A 15306-nucleotide genomic window follows, 5' to 3' on the forward strand; every position below is an offset into this window, starting at 1 on the left:
AACTTGAAACTAAACAATCCATTATTCAGAGTCTCTAAGAGAAACGTAAAATGTCACGAATCCATGGTGACCTTCATCTGTTAGAACTAGGGGTAAAATTGACTGGAACACTGTAACTTGTATGTTAATTACGTGTTGTTGTAATAATATAAAAAATAAAACATGTATAATTGTCTTTTACCCCGCTAGGTCTGGCACCTCAGTGCCCCAAGATATCTGCTAGATATCTTGGCGGAAACACATCCCAGCTGCACACTTTCCTACACTCAAACCCTCACATAAAAGAACACACAACACAATAATCTTAGATCCAATTGATAAGATATAATTGCCCACTTAAACATACAAAGCCCGGTACCATCCATCCCTTAGGAACATTAATAACAACCTGTAAATACACAGAGCAGAATCTTAACATCACCTGCCATGGCTTCTCACCCTCTCCTCCTCCTGTCTCTTCCTTTCCCTTCTAGTCTCCTCCTCTTCCTTCCTTCTCTCCCGCCCATCCTTCCTTCTGCTCCAATGACAGGCCTCCTTCTATCCTGTACCTGCCCCTCACCTGTACTTTACAGATTCAAGGGGGAGAAGGTTCTGGTGAAGTCACCTGATTACTGAGTAGTGACTAGGCAGCTGTCCTTGGGGCAGTGGAATTAGCATCAAAATACAGATAAGTCCAGGGCAAACCACAACATTTACATGCTGTGGTTCTCATACATTGACTGGAACACTGTAGCTTGTATGTTTATTCTGCGCCTGGTTCTCATGTATATTTTTCCCCTTACTGAGTCCAGAACTCTGAGGTAATGTTTATCTTCTGTAATCTTTTTCCTTTCTGCCCCATCCCCAGCTTCTCTTTCTTGAGGAAGCCTCTTCTTGTAGCCCTGGGCTATCCTCAAACTGGCTGTGTGGACAAGGCTCACCTTTAGATCCCCCTCCCAAGTGTTTGGTTACAACACCTAGGTATCCTTTGTAACTTCAGTTGAGAAAATAGAGGATCACAGGCGTTATATACGCTACCCAGCTTTATTCATTACGGGCGTTGTAGTTAAACACGAGCCTGTCATACTCCATAATTTCTGCGCTTTCTTCTAGTTGGCTAGCCAGTTAGGAGTTACCATCCATTGTTTTGTTACAGATTTTGAATGCGTGTGTGCGTGCGTGTGTGTGTCTGCGTGTGTGTGAGAGAGAGAGAGAGAGAGAGAGAGAGAGAGAGAGAGAGAGAGATTGTGTGTTTTAATTTACCAATGGTTATTTTTTTCTACTGGAGAAGGAAGGTTGTCTAGGCAGGCATGGTGGCACACACACGTAATCCGAGCACTTGGGTAGCTGAGGCAGGAGAACTGTGAGTTTGGGACCAGGATGTGAGACTCTGTCATCAGAAGGAAGCTGTAGGAGCCAAAACTGGGTGTTCGGTGCCCCTTTGACTAACTGTGAAGCTAGAGAAGTTTCTCCTGCTTTGAGGGGGGCCTAAGTGGAAAGGAATATACAAGAGGACGAAGTGAAGAGTTTCTCCCAGCACTTCTCCCAGACATACTTGCCTGCCACAGATTAACTGGGCATCACTACAAGCCCGTAATCCCAGCACCCACATGGCAGCCCACAAACCCCATAATTCCATCATAGGTGATCTGACCTCTTCTGGCCTCCTGGTGCACCAGGTCTGCACGTGGAATAGAGACTTGCAGATCAAACACCCGTACAGATTAAATCAACGCCATGATCCTAATGGATAGGTTAGTTCTCTGCCAGTGAAAAGAGCCAATTTCAAGCTAAATTAGATTCTATTAAATGCAAGTGTATTGGGAAGCTGCTCTTTTCTCTCTGTCCCTAAGGACCAAGCCACCATGGGTTGGGGGACAGAGAGAAAAGGCACCAACCACACAGAGAGGAGAGGAGGGGGAGAAGGAGGAGGGGGAGGAGGAGGAAGAGAAAGAAGAGGGAAAGGAGGAGCCCAAAATGTTGGAAAGAGCCTTTGGGGAAGGGCAGCCTAGCCCCTGGGCTGGAAAGTTCAGTGTTGGGGACAGGGGTACCTTAGGTAGGATGCTGGGAAAACCTGGAGGCCAGGTCTGCTTTGATATGTAAAATATGCACCTCAGTCCCTTGTCCTGGAGTCCAAAAACCAAACTGTAATGTCTCGTTTAAATTAAAGCTTCCATATTTTGAGTGCTATGTGGTGCCACATTGAGATCAGGCCTGGGTCGGGTTTCACGGCGTATCTGAGGCTGCCTCTCAGTCTCGTCCCTCCTCCTCAGCTTTCTGAGTGCTGGGATCATGGCTGTGAACCAGCACACCCGACACCACTCTGTTCGTTTTGCAGAGTTGAGGACTGAACCCAAGGCCTTGCACAGCCATGTTGAGTGAGGAGTGAGAGCAAGTTCAGTGTTCAGTAATCTTAGACAATAACTATCAAATGTTGTTGAGGGAGGATATTCCAAGCCTTTGTTTGCCTCTCTGAAAGTTGGCTTAACTTCATTCAGTTTGTAGGGTTCCAGATTCCTTTCATTTCATCTGTGTAATTGACGGCCCCGAGGGATTTCCTTTTTAAATGGGCCATGGGTTAATCCCACAATTAATGAGCAGTTTAAGGTGTTCTGCACCGCCCTTTGTGCTTTGGGTTGTCAAATTGCTGCCCTCTGAGCACTAGGGGCCTCAGAAGCTCAGTGTTTTCATTCTGAATACAAAGATTAGAAGGAGGCACATTTAATTTTTAAGATCCCATTCATCTTGCTGAGAAGCCTGGTCCTTGGAAGCAAAGTTTAATTTCTGAACTACTCTGGATACACTGAGCAGTGTTTAGAGAGGAAAGGAGGCTCCTTTTGGAAGTTGGAAGTTTTGGCTATAGAGACTACATAGCTCAGAGGCTCTAACCACACTGCTCGACCAACTGGACACAGGAAAAGTTTCACAGGATCAATTCACGAAGAGGACGCAGCAGTTGTAAATCTGTATGTGCCGGATGTCAGTGCTGGGAAATACGTAAAAACTACTAACGGGTTGGGAGGGAAGAGAAGGAATGACACAAGAACAGTGGGGGTTCCAGCACCCCCCTTTCCACAGTGGGTGGTAGGTAGGTCATCTAGATGGAAGTCCAGTGAAGAAACGCTGAACTGGACGTGCACACTGGTCCACAGGAGCCTGACAGTCTGCAAAGTGTTCCGGTCGACAGCCACACGATGTGTGTTCTTCTTGTGGGTGTAGAGCACTTTCTATAATAGACCCCATGTCAAGCCACGAGATAAGTGCACATTTAGGAAGCAGACATCATGTCCTGCCTTGTGTCACCGTGATGGTGTGAGACTGGAGGATAGATGACTATATGCAAATTCAGAGAATTCAAAATGGAAACTAAACATCTTAAGCCAGAGGAGCCTGGAGACAGGCTCCATAACCTACCGTATGGAGCACAGACAGGCCTAGGGAGGAGGACTCTCGAGACTATAAATGCCTGTATTAACAAAGGAAGATGGCTGGCAGCTGAGTACCACACAGCAGGGAGCTGACAGAGCAAACAGCCCAGGGTTAAGAGGAGCAGTGAAGTAAGGAACCCAGTGAGAAAGCTGCAGAACAAATCAAGAAATGATGGCTCGGTTTTTCTTAAAGGGAAGAACATTGACAAGACCAAGCTAGACCAAGAAGAGAAAAGGCCCTGAGTAGGAGCAGAAGAGAAAGCAAAGGCATCATAATGGGTGCCGAAGAACGGAGAGGGTCACAGGGCGCTATGAAGGATTACACGCCAAAATCTCCGCCTCCGGGAGGGGGTACGTTTCTGTAAGCATGCACCCACCGAGACCTGATTAGACATGCAGCAAGTGCACTGGAGTAGTAATTACAGAGAAAAGAGGATTACCGGGCGTGTGAAGCCAGCCTGGGCTCCAGCGTGAGACCCTGCCTCAACAATGCAGATAAGCACACACATAAACGTGTTAAAAACCCCAGACAACAGAAGCTTCCGTGAAGCATTCCGAGAGAAGGCGCCCAGGTCGGCACTCAGCCTGGTGTCCTAGCCAAGGGACCCCAAGGAAGCTATCGGCCAGTAGCACTGATGGGCAGAGACGATGCACTCTCAGTAGAGTAAGAGCGAGCAGAATTAAACCAGCATCTGCCGGAGCAGCGCCTGGGTGACAGAGCTGAGGGATAGCACCCACTCCTTCCGCATCCGCTCAGCATCATGCTGGGAGTACAAACAAGAACAATTAGGAAAACGGTATGAAAGGCATCCGAACAGAGAGGAGTTAGTTATCACTGTCTGCAGGTGACATGCTCCTGTGTCCGTTAAAAAAACAACAAAAATCCTCAAGATTTCACCAGTTAGTTTTAGAAATGACAAAAGGGGAAAGAGTTCAGAACATGAACCAGAACACAAAACTCGATTCATTTCTTTATACCAATAAAGACAGTGCCTGAGCTGAGATGGCGTTGTGCACCTGTAGTCCTAACCTTGAGAAAGCTGAGGCAAGAGCTCTTGAGTTCCCATCCAGGCTGCAGGCCACCCTTGTTTCACAGTGAGAGTCTGCCAGCCGACTTAGGTGTCCATCGGAGCATGTCCGCTTTGCTACGGCACTCTGCTGAGGCTCCGGTCATGACTTTCTGTGGGTTTGGTCAGGGATTATAGTGATTATTTTGTCTAAATACAGTACTCTCCCCCTCCTTTTTAAACAGATTTAGCTCACTGCAGGAAGTCAGTGGGCTGGACAGTAGCTAGAGTACTGCCTATGGCTGCATCTCTGTGTTTGAGAGCACAAACCTCTTGACAATACTGCGGGCTTTTAAACTTTTTCATTTTAATTTCTTTGTAGCCTCTTTGGCGCCGTATACATATTAGATGTTGAATAAGCACCGTTTTGCAAAGTACATTGTTCCTCTTGGAAACGATTTAGTTCATAGGATTAGGACTTATTCCAGTGGCCCTCTAAGGATTTTGGCAGGGTGACTTGTCCAGTAATATGATTGGTTGTAGCAAAACACCCTTTGCAGGAGGACGCGGGATTAGAGGAATTGTGTCCGGTGTCTTGCCTCAGGAAAGAGCTCAGTAGAGTAGGATCATTCCAGAAAAGTAGAAATGGCCAGAACCGGATTTAAGGTCTAGTTCAGGTGGAGAGAGAGAGAAGAGGAGCCGTCGTAGTGTGAGCTCTGGGGTGCTTCTGTGTGGCTTGCTGGGGAAGTGCAAAGGCTTGTTTGTATCCGTTCATAGGGCACTGGATACATGCACCGTAATCTTGGAAGCTAGTAGAGTCCATCACCCAGTGAGCAACTGGGATAACAAGCGGGTGCTGCTTGTTTCATTTTCTCGTTTCCGGATTTCTTTCCAGCGCAGAGTGGGAGCGTATCAAGGGAACGTTTCCACAGAGATTTATGCTCTGCATCGGGAGAGAAAGCATGGAGGACGAGGACAATCTACCTAAGATGTAGGTGTGGGCTGCTCCAAGAGTTGTGCTCAAGTGTCTTTAGCAGTGGCCTCATGTAGGGGTTTGACTTCTAGAGTTTAAAGGGTTTCTGAGGAACTCCATTTCTTTCAGTCTAGGACCCCACAGTGAGGTGCATCCCTGAGGTGCGTGGGAGTGGATGGGTAAGTTCTAATGAAGGACATCGATGATGGTGTGTGTGAGGTTCTCAGTCTACATCTGGGAAAGGAGTGGGCTTCAAGCCCCAGGTCGTAAAAGACACTTTGGCCTTAGCATGGCTCACTGCTGTTTCGTCAGTCATTCATGTTTGCAGCATCCCTGTAAAAAGGGAATCCTGTCTCTGTGCAGACAGTCTTCACAGCAGAGTGTTTATTGTGCTGGAATTCCTGACTCTGAGCTGGACAAATCATGACCAGACTCAGGGGTAAGAGCTTCCTTTCCCTTCCACTCCCTCATGATTTTCTCTACTCTGCTATTCTGCCTCATTTTCTCCTTCTGGGACCCTAGTTTCTTAATCTTAAGTGTTTCTGAGGCTGAACTCTGTTTTTGTAACCTCTGCACATCTAAAGGATGGAGAACCAGGGGCTAAATGTTATAATATGTCTGGTCTAGGGGAGGCCCGAGATGGTCCCATCACAGGGATGAGAGGAGCCTCACCTAGAAGGGACTCTAGGATGTAAAGCCAGGATGTAAAGTGTCGGCGCCAGCACCGACACAGTACCGAGAATCGGGCGAAAGCCTACAGGATGAAAGAAACACACACACACACACACACACAGGTTATCATGTCAAGCCAGGAGAGGAAGAGAGGAAGAGAGAGAGAGAGAGAGAGAGAGAGAGAGAGAGAGAGAGAGAGAGAAAGGAAGAGTGAGAGTGAGGAAGAAGAGTGAGAGTCTCCTGTAGCTTTATTCACCACTTATATACCCAAGTTCTCCAGGTAGAAAATATCTGGGAAGCACAGTGGGAAACCCTGGCTCATGACTTACCTTCGGTAACAAAAGACCGACTTCGAGATCTGAATTAATTAGGGAGAAATCCGAGAAGACCAGCCTAAATCTCAAGGATAAAGGCTGAGGAAGCAAAAGGCAGAAGTAAATTGACCACCACCCAGGTGTGGCCCAGGTGTGTCGGTTCCACATGCATCAGCCGGGCTCAGCAGAGGTCATGCAGTGGAGACACCGGGTGTTTACTACTTGGTCTTTTCTTCCTGTGCTGTAAATACATGGGAGAGGCCTCTGTCCAACAATCCCATGACTTCTTAACTGTGGCCATGCAGTTACAAAGCAGCCAGGCCCAAATCCAATATGGCACTACAGTAAAGACCCAGAATCTTACCCCACAGAAACAGTAATCATGGAATTATTTGACCCTAAAATCATCACCAAAATAGGACTTTAAAAAATTATCTCGCACCCGAGAACTCTGATGGTAAGTCATTGAAACTTGAGGCAAATTTTGACATCGAGTTAAAGAGGACTGAGGGCATCATTGCCCCAACTTCAGATGTGTTTAGGGAACTCTGCCCCTTCCTTCTGTTTGTGGGTGGTGTAGGGAAAGTGGGTGCTGTGTTCCATGGCATGCTTTTGGGGGCCAGTGCACAGCTGTGGGCCTCAGCTCTTCTATCCTGTGGACGCTAGGGGTGAACTCAGGTCATTATGCTTCGGTGAGCTTACCCGTGAACCATCACCCCAGCTTACCCGCTCCTCTTTAGGGCTAGCAGATGTTCTCCCTCCTACTGAGAAGGCCTATCAGGGGCAGGGTGGGTGTATTTCAGGGACAGGGCAGGTATATTTCAGGATGGTGGTGTTCAGTTTTTCTGTAAGATGACTCAGTTAATTTCTTGTGATTGGTTCAAACACACAAATCATAAACTCTAGGACACCAGCAATGCATCGGTGTCTCATTAAGGAAAAATCAGCTGGGCACTGATGGCACATGCCTTAATCCCAGCACTCAGGAGGTAGAGGCAGGTGGATCTCTGAGTTCAAGGCCAGTCTGTTCTACAGAGTGAGTTCCAGGACAGCAGGACTACACAGAGAAACCTTGTCTCAAAAAAACGAAAGAAAAAAGGAAGGAAGGAAGGAAGGAAGGAAGGAGGAAGGAAGGAAAAGGAAGGAAGGAAAGAAGGAAGGAAGGAAGGGAGGGAGGGAGGGAGGGAGGAAGGAAAGAAGGAAGGGAGGAAGATGGGCTGGATTAAATTCTCTACTTCACTCTCCCTGTCTCTTCTGTCCTTGTTGTATGAGTCCGGGGATGTTCCTGCTGGAAGTCTGTCTTAGGAATCTGTCTGTTTCTGAGTATGTCTGTCCCTGTATGTGCCCTGTCTTAGGATTTCCATTGCTGTGACAAAACACCATGATCAAAAAGCAAGTTGGGGAGGAAAGGGTTTACAAATAAGCTTACACTTTCACATTGCTGTTCATCACCAAAGGAAGTCAGGACAGGAACTCACACAGGGCAGGAACCTGGAGGCAGGAGCTGATGCAGAGGCCATGGAGGGAGGCTGCTTACTGGCTTGCTCCTCATGGCTTGCTCAGCCTGCTTTCTTATAGAACCCAGGACCACCCACCGCCCACAATGGGCAGGGCCCTTCCCCATCAATCATTAAGAAAATGCCTTACAGGCTTGCCTACAACCCAGCCTTCCAGAGGCAGTCCCTCAATCGAGGTCCTCTCCTTCCAGATGGGTCTAGTCTGTGTGCCAAGATGACATAAGGCCACGGCAAAAAAGGGACTGTGCACAGAAAGGTGTCCAATGGGAAAGGAATGAAGGGCACTTTATAGAAATCTGTCATAGGCTTTACAAGGAATGGAAGTAACTGAGTTCACCTGACCCAGATAACAATAACCATATTGTTTTCAGCAGTAACCATATTGTATCATAACACAATGGACTAGTTTTTAGTCAGGCATGGAAGAATGCATAATTTAACGTTACAGTTATGCATTAGCTTGGTCGACTACATGGAAAATCCAAGGCAAGTAAAGTTGATGCATTGTTTCTGAGAAAGGCAGGTTAAACAGGCTGAGCACACAGTAGGGCAGCACCCTTAAGTCTCAAGTGACCTCAGAGTGTATTATTAACACTCTGGCTGTAAGATCCAGCAAAAAATCCGGTCTCTCAGAACGTTAAGTTATTTTGATAATATTGCATTGCCACACCTTCTAGGCTTAAGAGTAAGACCTCTTGGGCTGCAAAAAAAGACTGAACCAGAAATGATATCAAATAGCCCAGTAGAATATGAGAGAGCCGCCCCAGAGGGGATCCAGTGGTGGAATGGGTCCAGTGGAAACGGTCGGTCATAGTGACTGAGTGGGTGTTAAACCAACAGCAAGGGAAAGACAGCGCTGCAATCGAAGATGGAGCCGGATCCGGCTGTCGACAGATCCCTAAGTGGAGCATGCCTTCGTGAGTGAGAGGTTGTGTTTCTCTCATCTGAAGAGAATGTTTGTGTCTTCCCTCAGTTCCCTGGTGTAAACAACTTTGTCTTCAGGACGCTCTTGGGGCTGAAAGACTCAGGAAAAGGTTTTATTCCAGAGGTTTAGGCCATGACAGCATTTTCAGTCCTGGGTGGAGTAGACATCCTACCCTAAGCAAGCCCCAGATCATCTGAAGACGGTCTGATGTCATTCTGGGCGTGGCGGTGTGCGTCTAACTCCAGCACTGAAGCAGAGGCAGGTGGATCTCTGTGAGTTCAAGGCCAGCCTGGTCTACAGAGTGAATTCTAGGCCAGCCGGAAATACACGGGGAGATCCTGTCTTCAAAACAGAACAAAACAAAAACCAAAGATTTAATTTCCGGTTTCTCACAGGGCCCATGTCTCTTTTTAATAGTGGGTTATGTCAGGGCGGTGGGATGGCTCTGCCTCCTGGGTTGTTCTAGATGCAGAACACGCAGGCTGCCACCATTTGGGTGTGCAGACTTCATAGTCCTGTTTACCGAAAGGTGAGCAGAGCAGTTGGTGTTCTTGTCCCTGGGCGAGCTGAGACAGGAGTGAGAACTTGTTCTGATGATCTGCTGGGGACCGCAGTACCTATGCGCTCTCTGAGGGCACCAGTCATTTTTAGTCACCCATGTCCTTGCTGTGTGGTCCATTTATCTCTTGCTTCTGTGTACGATGGGCTTAGGTTGAATTCTGAGACATAGTTATTAAGCCATTTCTGTAATGTCACCTACCAGCATTGCTCTAGCTGTTGTAGCTTTTACACACCTTGGCCATCCACGTGGTACATACGTTATATGGTATATACCCTATATGATATATATAGGCTAGATATAGAAGAAAATGGAGGGTTGGGAATGTCCCCGTATTTTAGGTAAGGACTTCCAGTGCCAGGCTTTATTATTGAGCTGTGTACAGACTGATTTTCGAGGCTTCGGTTGACAGTAACAGATCCTTTATCTTTTTTTTTTTTTTTTTTTTTTTTTTTTTGGTTCTTTTTTTTCGGAGCTGGGGACCGAACCCAGGGCCTTGCGCTTCCTAGGCAAGCGCTCTACCACTGAGCTAAATCCCCAGCCCCCAGATCCTTTATCTTTAAGACATCCCTGGTTACTGCAGAAGTTTATTTGAAAGGAGGTTGACCAAGACAGAAAACAAAGTCTTCTTATCAAAATAGAGCGAATACGTATTGTCTTGAAAAAAACCTGCCAGCGTTTCTCTTTTTAGGTAAGATCTCAGAAGCAAAGTCGGGTTAGTCTTCATTCTCCAGGTTACCTCAGGAAGGTGACCGGCTAAAGTTCTGTTACAGCATTGACTCCAGCTATTTCAGTCTCTCAAGAACGGCGAGGCGCCCCCTGGCTGTCATGTGTGCTCCAGAGTCTCACTGACTTGACTGGATGTTGACTAATGACTAATGTTGGCATGAAGAATCCACACTTACCTGACTGCCAACGTCCCCGAGTGATTTCTTTAAAGCAGCGTGTCGCCTGGGAGTGATTTTTAGAACATTGGTTCTCAAGAAAGTGTGGTGGTTATTACTGGGTTTTGGAGGAAAAGTGTACAGTGTGTGCTACTGTGTTGGTCACACAGGAACAGTGGCATGTGAAATGTGTTACTCCATGGTTAGAGGACTTTAGACGATGGTGAATGCCAGTCACAAAGTGTAGAAGCCGGGACCTCACAGGTGTGGCTGTGTTTGCCAGTTTAGTGGAACCAGTGGTTTGCACAACTTTGGCTTGACTCCTCTGTAGTTTATTTCAGCACAGGATAAAAGCTGCACATGTGAGCTATGGTGGGTACGAAAACTCCAATGTCCCGTGCTTTCTGGTTTTCAGGTGTGGAACAATTTGTCACATTGGCAAAAACTTGGTGGCTTGAGACAGTGTCTTTTCTTAGTTTTAGAGGTCAGACATCCAAAAGGAGTCAGGTAGGACAGATGCCAAGGTGTTGGTAGTGCTGGTGCCTCCAGAAGCCCAGGGAGAACCTGTTTCATGCCCTTTCTTCCCGCCTGGCAGCCGCTAGTTCTTGTTCCTTGTAGAATCGCCTTCCGTCCACACCACTCTTTCCTCTGTAGCTGCATCTTGCCCTGGCGCTCTCTTACAAGGATGCCAGTGATCACACAAATCACCCACACAACTTTCTCAGGACAAAACCTTGACTTTATCATATCTGCTAACATTAATGGTTTGAGGGGATCTCTGCGGGTCAGTATACAACTTACCACAGTACTCAAGATGTGTTGATGTTTTCATACCAAATGCTATTCTAGCCAGGATTCACTAAACGAGTTTCATTTAGAAAAGGGGCATTATCTTACACTTTAATATGATGCATATGCTTGTGTTTGGCTTTTAATTGACCATTTTCTTCTGCTAATTGTGCCATTAATGGTTTTCTAAAAGTAATTCTTTAATTTTATGATCTCCATTAAACGCCAGATTGAAATAGATCACAGCTCTAGTAAGTCATTTGGAAGTTTTGATTTCGCAGTGAGTTTCCCACTTTTTTTAATGCTTAAGAAACTGACTTGGTGATACCTGTGCACTCTCAGAAGAGCTACAAACAGAAAGGGCTCTCAGCCCCACCCAGCATTGACACTGCATCCCGTATTTCTCCGTTTCCGCCTGCCTTCCTTTACTACCAAGCCTGTAAAAGTCAGGTAGCACCCGCTACAGGGCTCTGCCTCCTGTGTGGACAGCTCAGTCTTCACGAGTTCCAATTCCAGGAAGTCTCACCACCGACAGAGGAGCCTGATGTACGCCCCCAGGTCCGCATGCTGCCCTTCCCTGGCTCCCGGCAACAGCTAATCTCTGTCTGGTTGGATTTGCTTCTTTTGGACACTTCATGCAAATGGGATCATAATGTGAGGCTTTTGATGCCTGGCGGCTTCCACTTAGCATGGTGTTCACTGCTGAAGAATATCCCAGGGTAGAGAGATGACATGTCGGAGTGGCAGTCTCTTGGACGGCTATACTGTCCTTTCTTCACTAACCACTCGGCAAATGCTTAGGTCGTCCCACGTCTGCACTTGTGCTTTACCACTGCGGTGAGCAGTCGCGAGATTATGGGAAAATGCCTGTTTTCAGCTCTCTTGGGAGACTTGTAGACGCAGCATTTTGGCTTATGTGGTAACTTGGTTTAATATTTTGCAGATCCACATGGGTACTCATTATTTTTAATTTTTTCCTCCTCTTTGAGAACAGGGCAGCAGTGAGTGTTGGGGGGAAAGGGTCTCAGCTCCCTAATCCCTCCTGATATTTAGGTTAAAGCCTGCAGCAAGCTTCCTCTGGACCTGACCATGCTGAGGTGCACTCCCCTCAGGAGCGCTCCTTTCTTTCATGCTCAGTGGAGGCTCTCAGCCCCTCCTTCAGCCCCTCCTTCAGCCCCTCCTTCAGCCCCTCCTTCAGCCCCTCCTTCAGCCTCTCCTTCAGCCCCTCCTTCAGCCCCTCCTTCAGCCCCTCCTTCAGCCTCTCCTTCAGCCCCTCCTTCAGCCCCTCCTTCAGCCCCTCCTTCAGCCCCTCCTTCAGCCCCTCCATCAGCCTCTCCTTCAGCCCCTCCTTCAGCCTCTCCTTCAGCCTCTCCATCAGCCCCTCCTTCAGCCCCTCCTTCAGCCCCTCCTTCAGCCTCTCCTTCAGCCTCTCCTTCAGCCCCTCCTTCAGCCCCTCCTTCAGCCCCTCCTTCAGCCCCTCCATCAGCCCCTCCTTCAGCCCCTCCTTCAGCCTCTCCATCAGCCTCTCCATCAGCCCCTCCTTCAGCCCCTCCTTCAGCCCCTCCTTCAGCCTCTCCTTCAGCCCCTCCTTCAGCCTCTCCTTCAGCCTCTCCTTCAGCCCCTCCTTCAGCCCCTCCTTCAGCCCCTCCATCAGCCTCTCCTTCAGCCTCTCCATCAGCCTCTCCTTCAGCCTCTCCTTCAGCCTCGCCCTCAGCCTCTCCATCAGCCTCTCCCTCAGCCTCTCCTTCAGCCTCTCCATCAGCCTCTCCTTCAGCCTCTCCATCAGCCTCTCCTTCAGCTCCTCCTTCAGCCCCTCCTTCAGCCTCTCCATCAGCCTCTCCATCAGCCTCTCCCTCAGTCTCTCCCTCAGCCTCTCCTTCAGCCTCTCCTTCAGCCTCTCCCTCAGTCTCTCCTTCAGCCTCTCCTTGGTGCTGTGGAATTGTTGGCATCTTTAGGTGCTTTGGGAGGTTGGAATGTTTCCAATTGGTTTACAGTAAGTTCATGTTTCTCATCTTTAAAAAAGCAGTGGAGAGGACCAGTGAGGTGGCCCAGCAGGCAAGGCCCTGCTGCTCAGCCAGTGACTTGGAGTTGATCCTAGAGTGGGAGGAGAGAACCAACTTCCAGAGGTCTTTCCAGAGTTGAATTCCCAGCAACTACATGGTGGCTCACAACCATCTGAACAAACAAGAAACCCAAGGAGTAATGGAGTAACAACTGAAGTTGTATACATTACATGCTTATTTTAAAATTCCTCATCTTTTATATTTTAAGAAATGTTATTATAGTAGGCCTGTGTGTATGTCTGGGAACCACCTGTGTGGAGTGCCAGAAGATGGAGCCCAGTCCTCTAGAACTGGAGTTTTAGATGGTTGTGATCTGATGGCAGCTCCCGGGATCAAACCTGGGTTCTCTGGAGGAGCAGCCGGTGCTCTTAACCACTGGGCCATCTCTCCGGCCCTTTTGTTTTCTTTGTGAAAAAAATTACACTTTGTGTATGTGCGTGTGTATCTGTCCATCTGTCTATATCTGTGTGTGTGTGTCTGTGGGGGCAGGAACATGTGTGTGTAGCTGTTTATGTGTCTGTGGAAAGGAGTGTGTGTGTGTGTGTGTGTGTGTGTGTGTGTGTGTGTGTGTGCGCTCGAGTGTGCACGCTGCAGTGTTCATGTGGAAGCCAGTGGCTTTCAGGAGTCCATTTTCTCCCACCAGGTTGATTCAGGGGTTCAAATACCAGTGTCAGGCTTGCCCAGAAGTTCTCCACTCTGAGCCTTCTCGACAGCCCTACTTTACAGGGTTTTGTTTTGTTTTGTTTTGTTTTGTTTTGTTTTGTTTTGTTTTGTTTTGTTTTGTGTGTATGCTGTCTTTTTGTGCCCTAGACCGGCCTTGAACTTGTGATCATGTGTGTACCACTTGACCAAGCAAGTCACGTTATTTATACATTTAAATTGCTAGACATGTAAAAATTACTTTAGGTGCTTGAAAAAAAATTGTGAGAAAAGTGAGCTAAAGTAAAACATCTCAGAGATGATCTTGCAGTCAAATATTCCAAGCTTAAAGTTTGGTTGGCTGCCAGGCTCCGAGGGCACAGTGCAGTGCAATGTCCAGTTCTGTTTCCACACCCAGCATTGGACTTCATTCCTGTGCCATGTTGGTTGTGGCTTAGCTTGAGCTCTGTGAGGCCTGGTTCAAGGTTATGTTGGGGAAGTCTAGGCTAGACCTTGTCCTAAAGCCAGAGCATTTCTCCTCCTTGGACTAACCTTTCCCAGGTCTCCGTTGACTGCTCTCAGAGGTCAAAGGGGCTTCTCCTCTGCATGTTGGTTTCTTAATGATCCCAGTGTCTGCAGGCTCTGGAAGGCTGTTGGGCTTTCCCCTTCCTTCTGTTTCTGTGACGTTCACCCTATGCACAGGTCATTGTCATTTGCTCTCGTGCTCCTCTGCTGGTTTCCTCTTCTGCTCTGTGTGTTACCCCAGCCTCACTCTCTGAGCCTCACTCTTCTGAGTAAGAAGCAGGACAACCTGAGGGTTCGTTTCTCCCCTTGTCTTTGATCTTGTAGTGTCTTCTGTCTGGTGTTAGAAGATAGTTTACACAACACACACACACACACACACACACACACACACACACACACACAGCATTTCTTAGAGCTCATGTAAAAGTTTGTTTAGAAATGGAATGGATGCAGCTGGGCGGTGGTGATGCTTGCCTTTAATCCCAGCACTTGGGAGGCAGAGGCAGGGGGATCTCTCTGAGTGGAGGACAGTGAGTTCCAGGACAGCCAGGGCTACATAGAAAAACCCTGTCTCAAAATCAAAGAGAGAGAGAGAGAGAGAGAGAGAGAGAGAGAGAGAGAGAGAGAGAGAGAGAGAAATGGTATCACAAATCTTTTCTGTGAAGTGTCCTGCAGCCAAGCCTGTTGTCAGAAGGTGGAAACAGAGTCGTGGGGTGAGGGTGGGGTGGGGGTGGGGAGAATGACCCAGACATGTGCACAGAGAAGCACAGCAAGGTCTCAGCCACTGTCAGGGTGGCTGCTCTCCTCTTGTCCATTCTGATGGCCTTTGTTTACTCTTGCATAGGGTGCATTGTTATCCCATATTTGTGGGATTAATGTATTTTTCTTTCAGTTCCATTATTTAATATTTTAAAAGAACATCTTACTGTGAAAGCACAGGCTAGCCTAGAGTATGCTGTAGTGCAGGCTGGCCTTGTGTTTCCCAGCTCCAGCCTCCCGAGGGCTGGGTTAAGGGAATGGACCACTGAACCC

The 15306-nt window shown here is 47.8% G+C and overlaps 2 protein-coding genes across 11 annotated transcripts in view; both read left to right on the forward strand.

The window, feature by feature from the left end:
- Slc41a2 (solute carrier family 41 member 2) overlaps positions 1-15306 on the forward strand; it is a 107467-nt gene that overhangs the window by 42068 nt on the left and 50093 nt on the right. The window lies entirely within an intron of this gene.
- On the forward strand, positions 2-14980 carry LOC134479650 (uncharacterized). Its single transcript, XM_063264405.1, has one exon. It carries the CDS (start codon positions 12137-12139, stop codon positions 13187-13189), a length of 1053 nt encoding a protein of 350 aa, XP_063120475.1. The 5' UTR covers positions 2-12136; the 3' UTR covers positions 13190-14980.

This window comes from Rattus norvegicus, chromosome 7, assembly GCF_036323735.1.
Source record: "Rattus norvegicus strain BN/NHsdMcwi chromosome 7, GRCr8, whole genome shotgun sequence".
Taxonomy (NCBI): domain Eukaryota; kingdom Metazoa; phylum Chordata; class Mammalia; order Rodentia; family Muridae; genus Rattus; species Rattus norvegicus.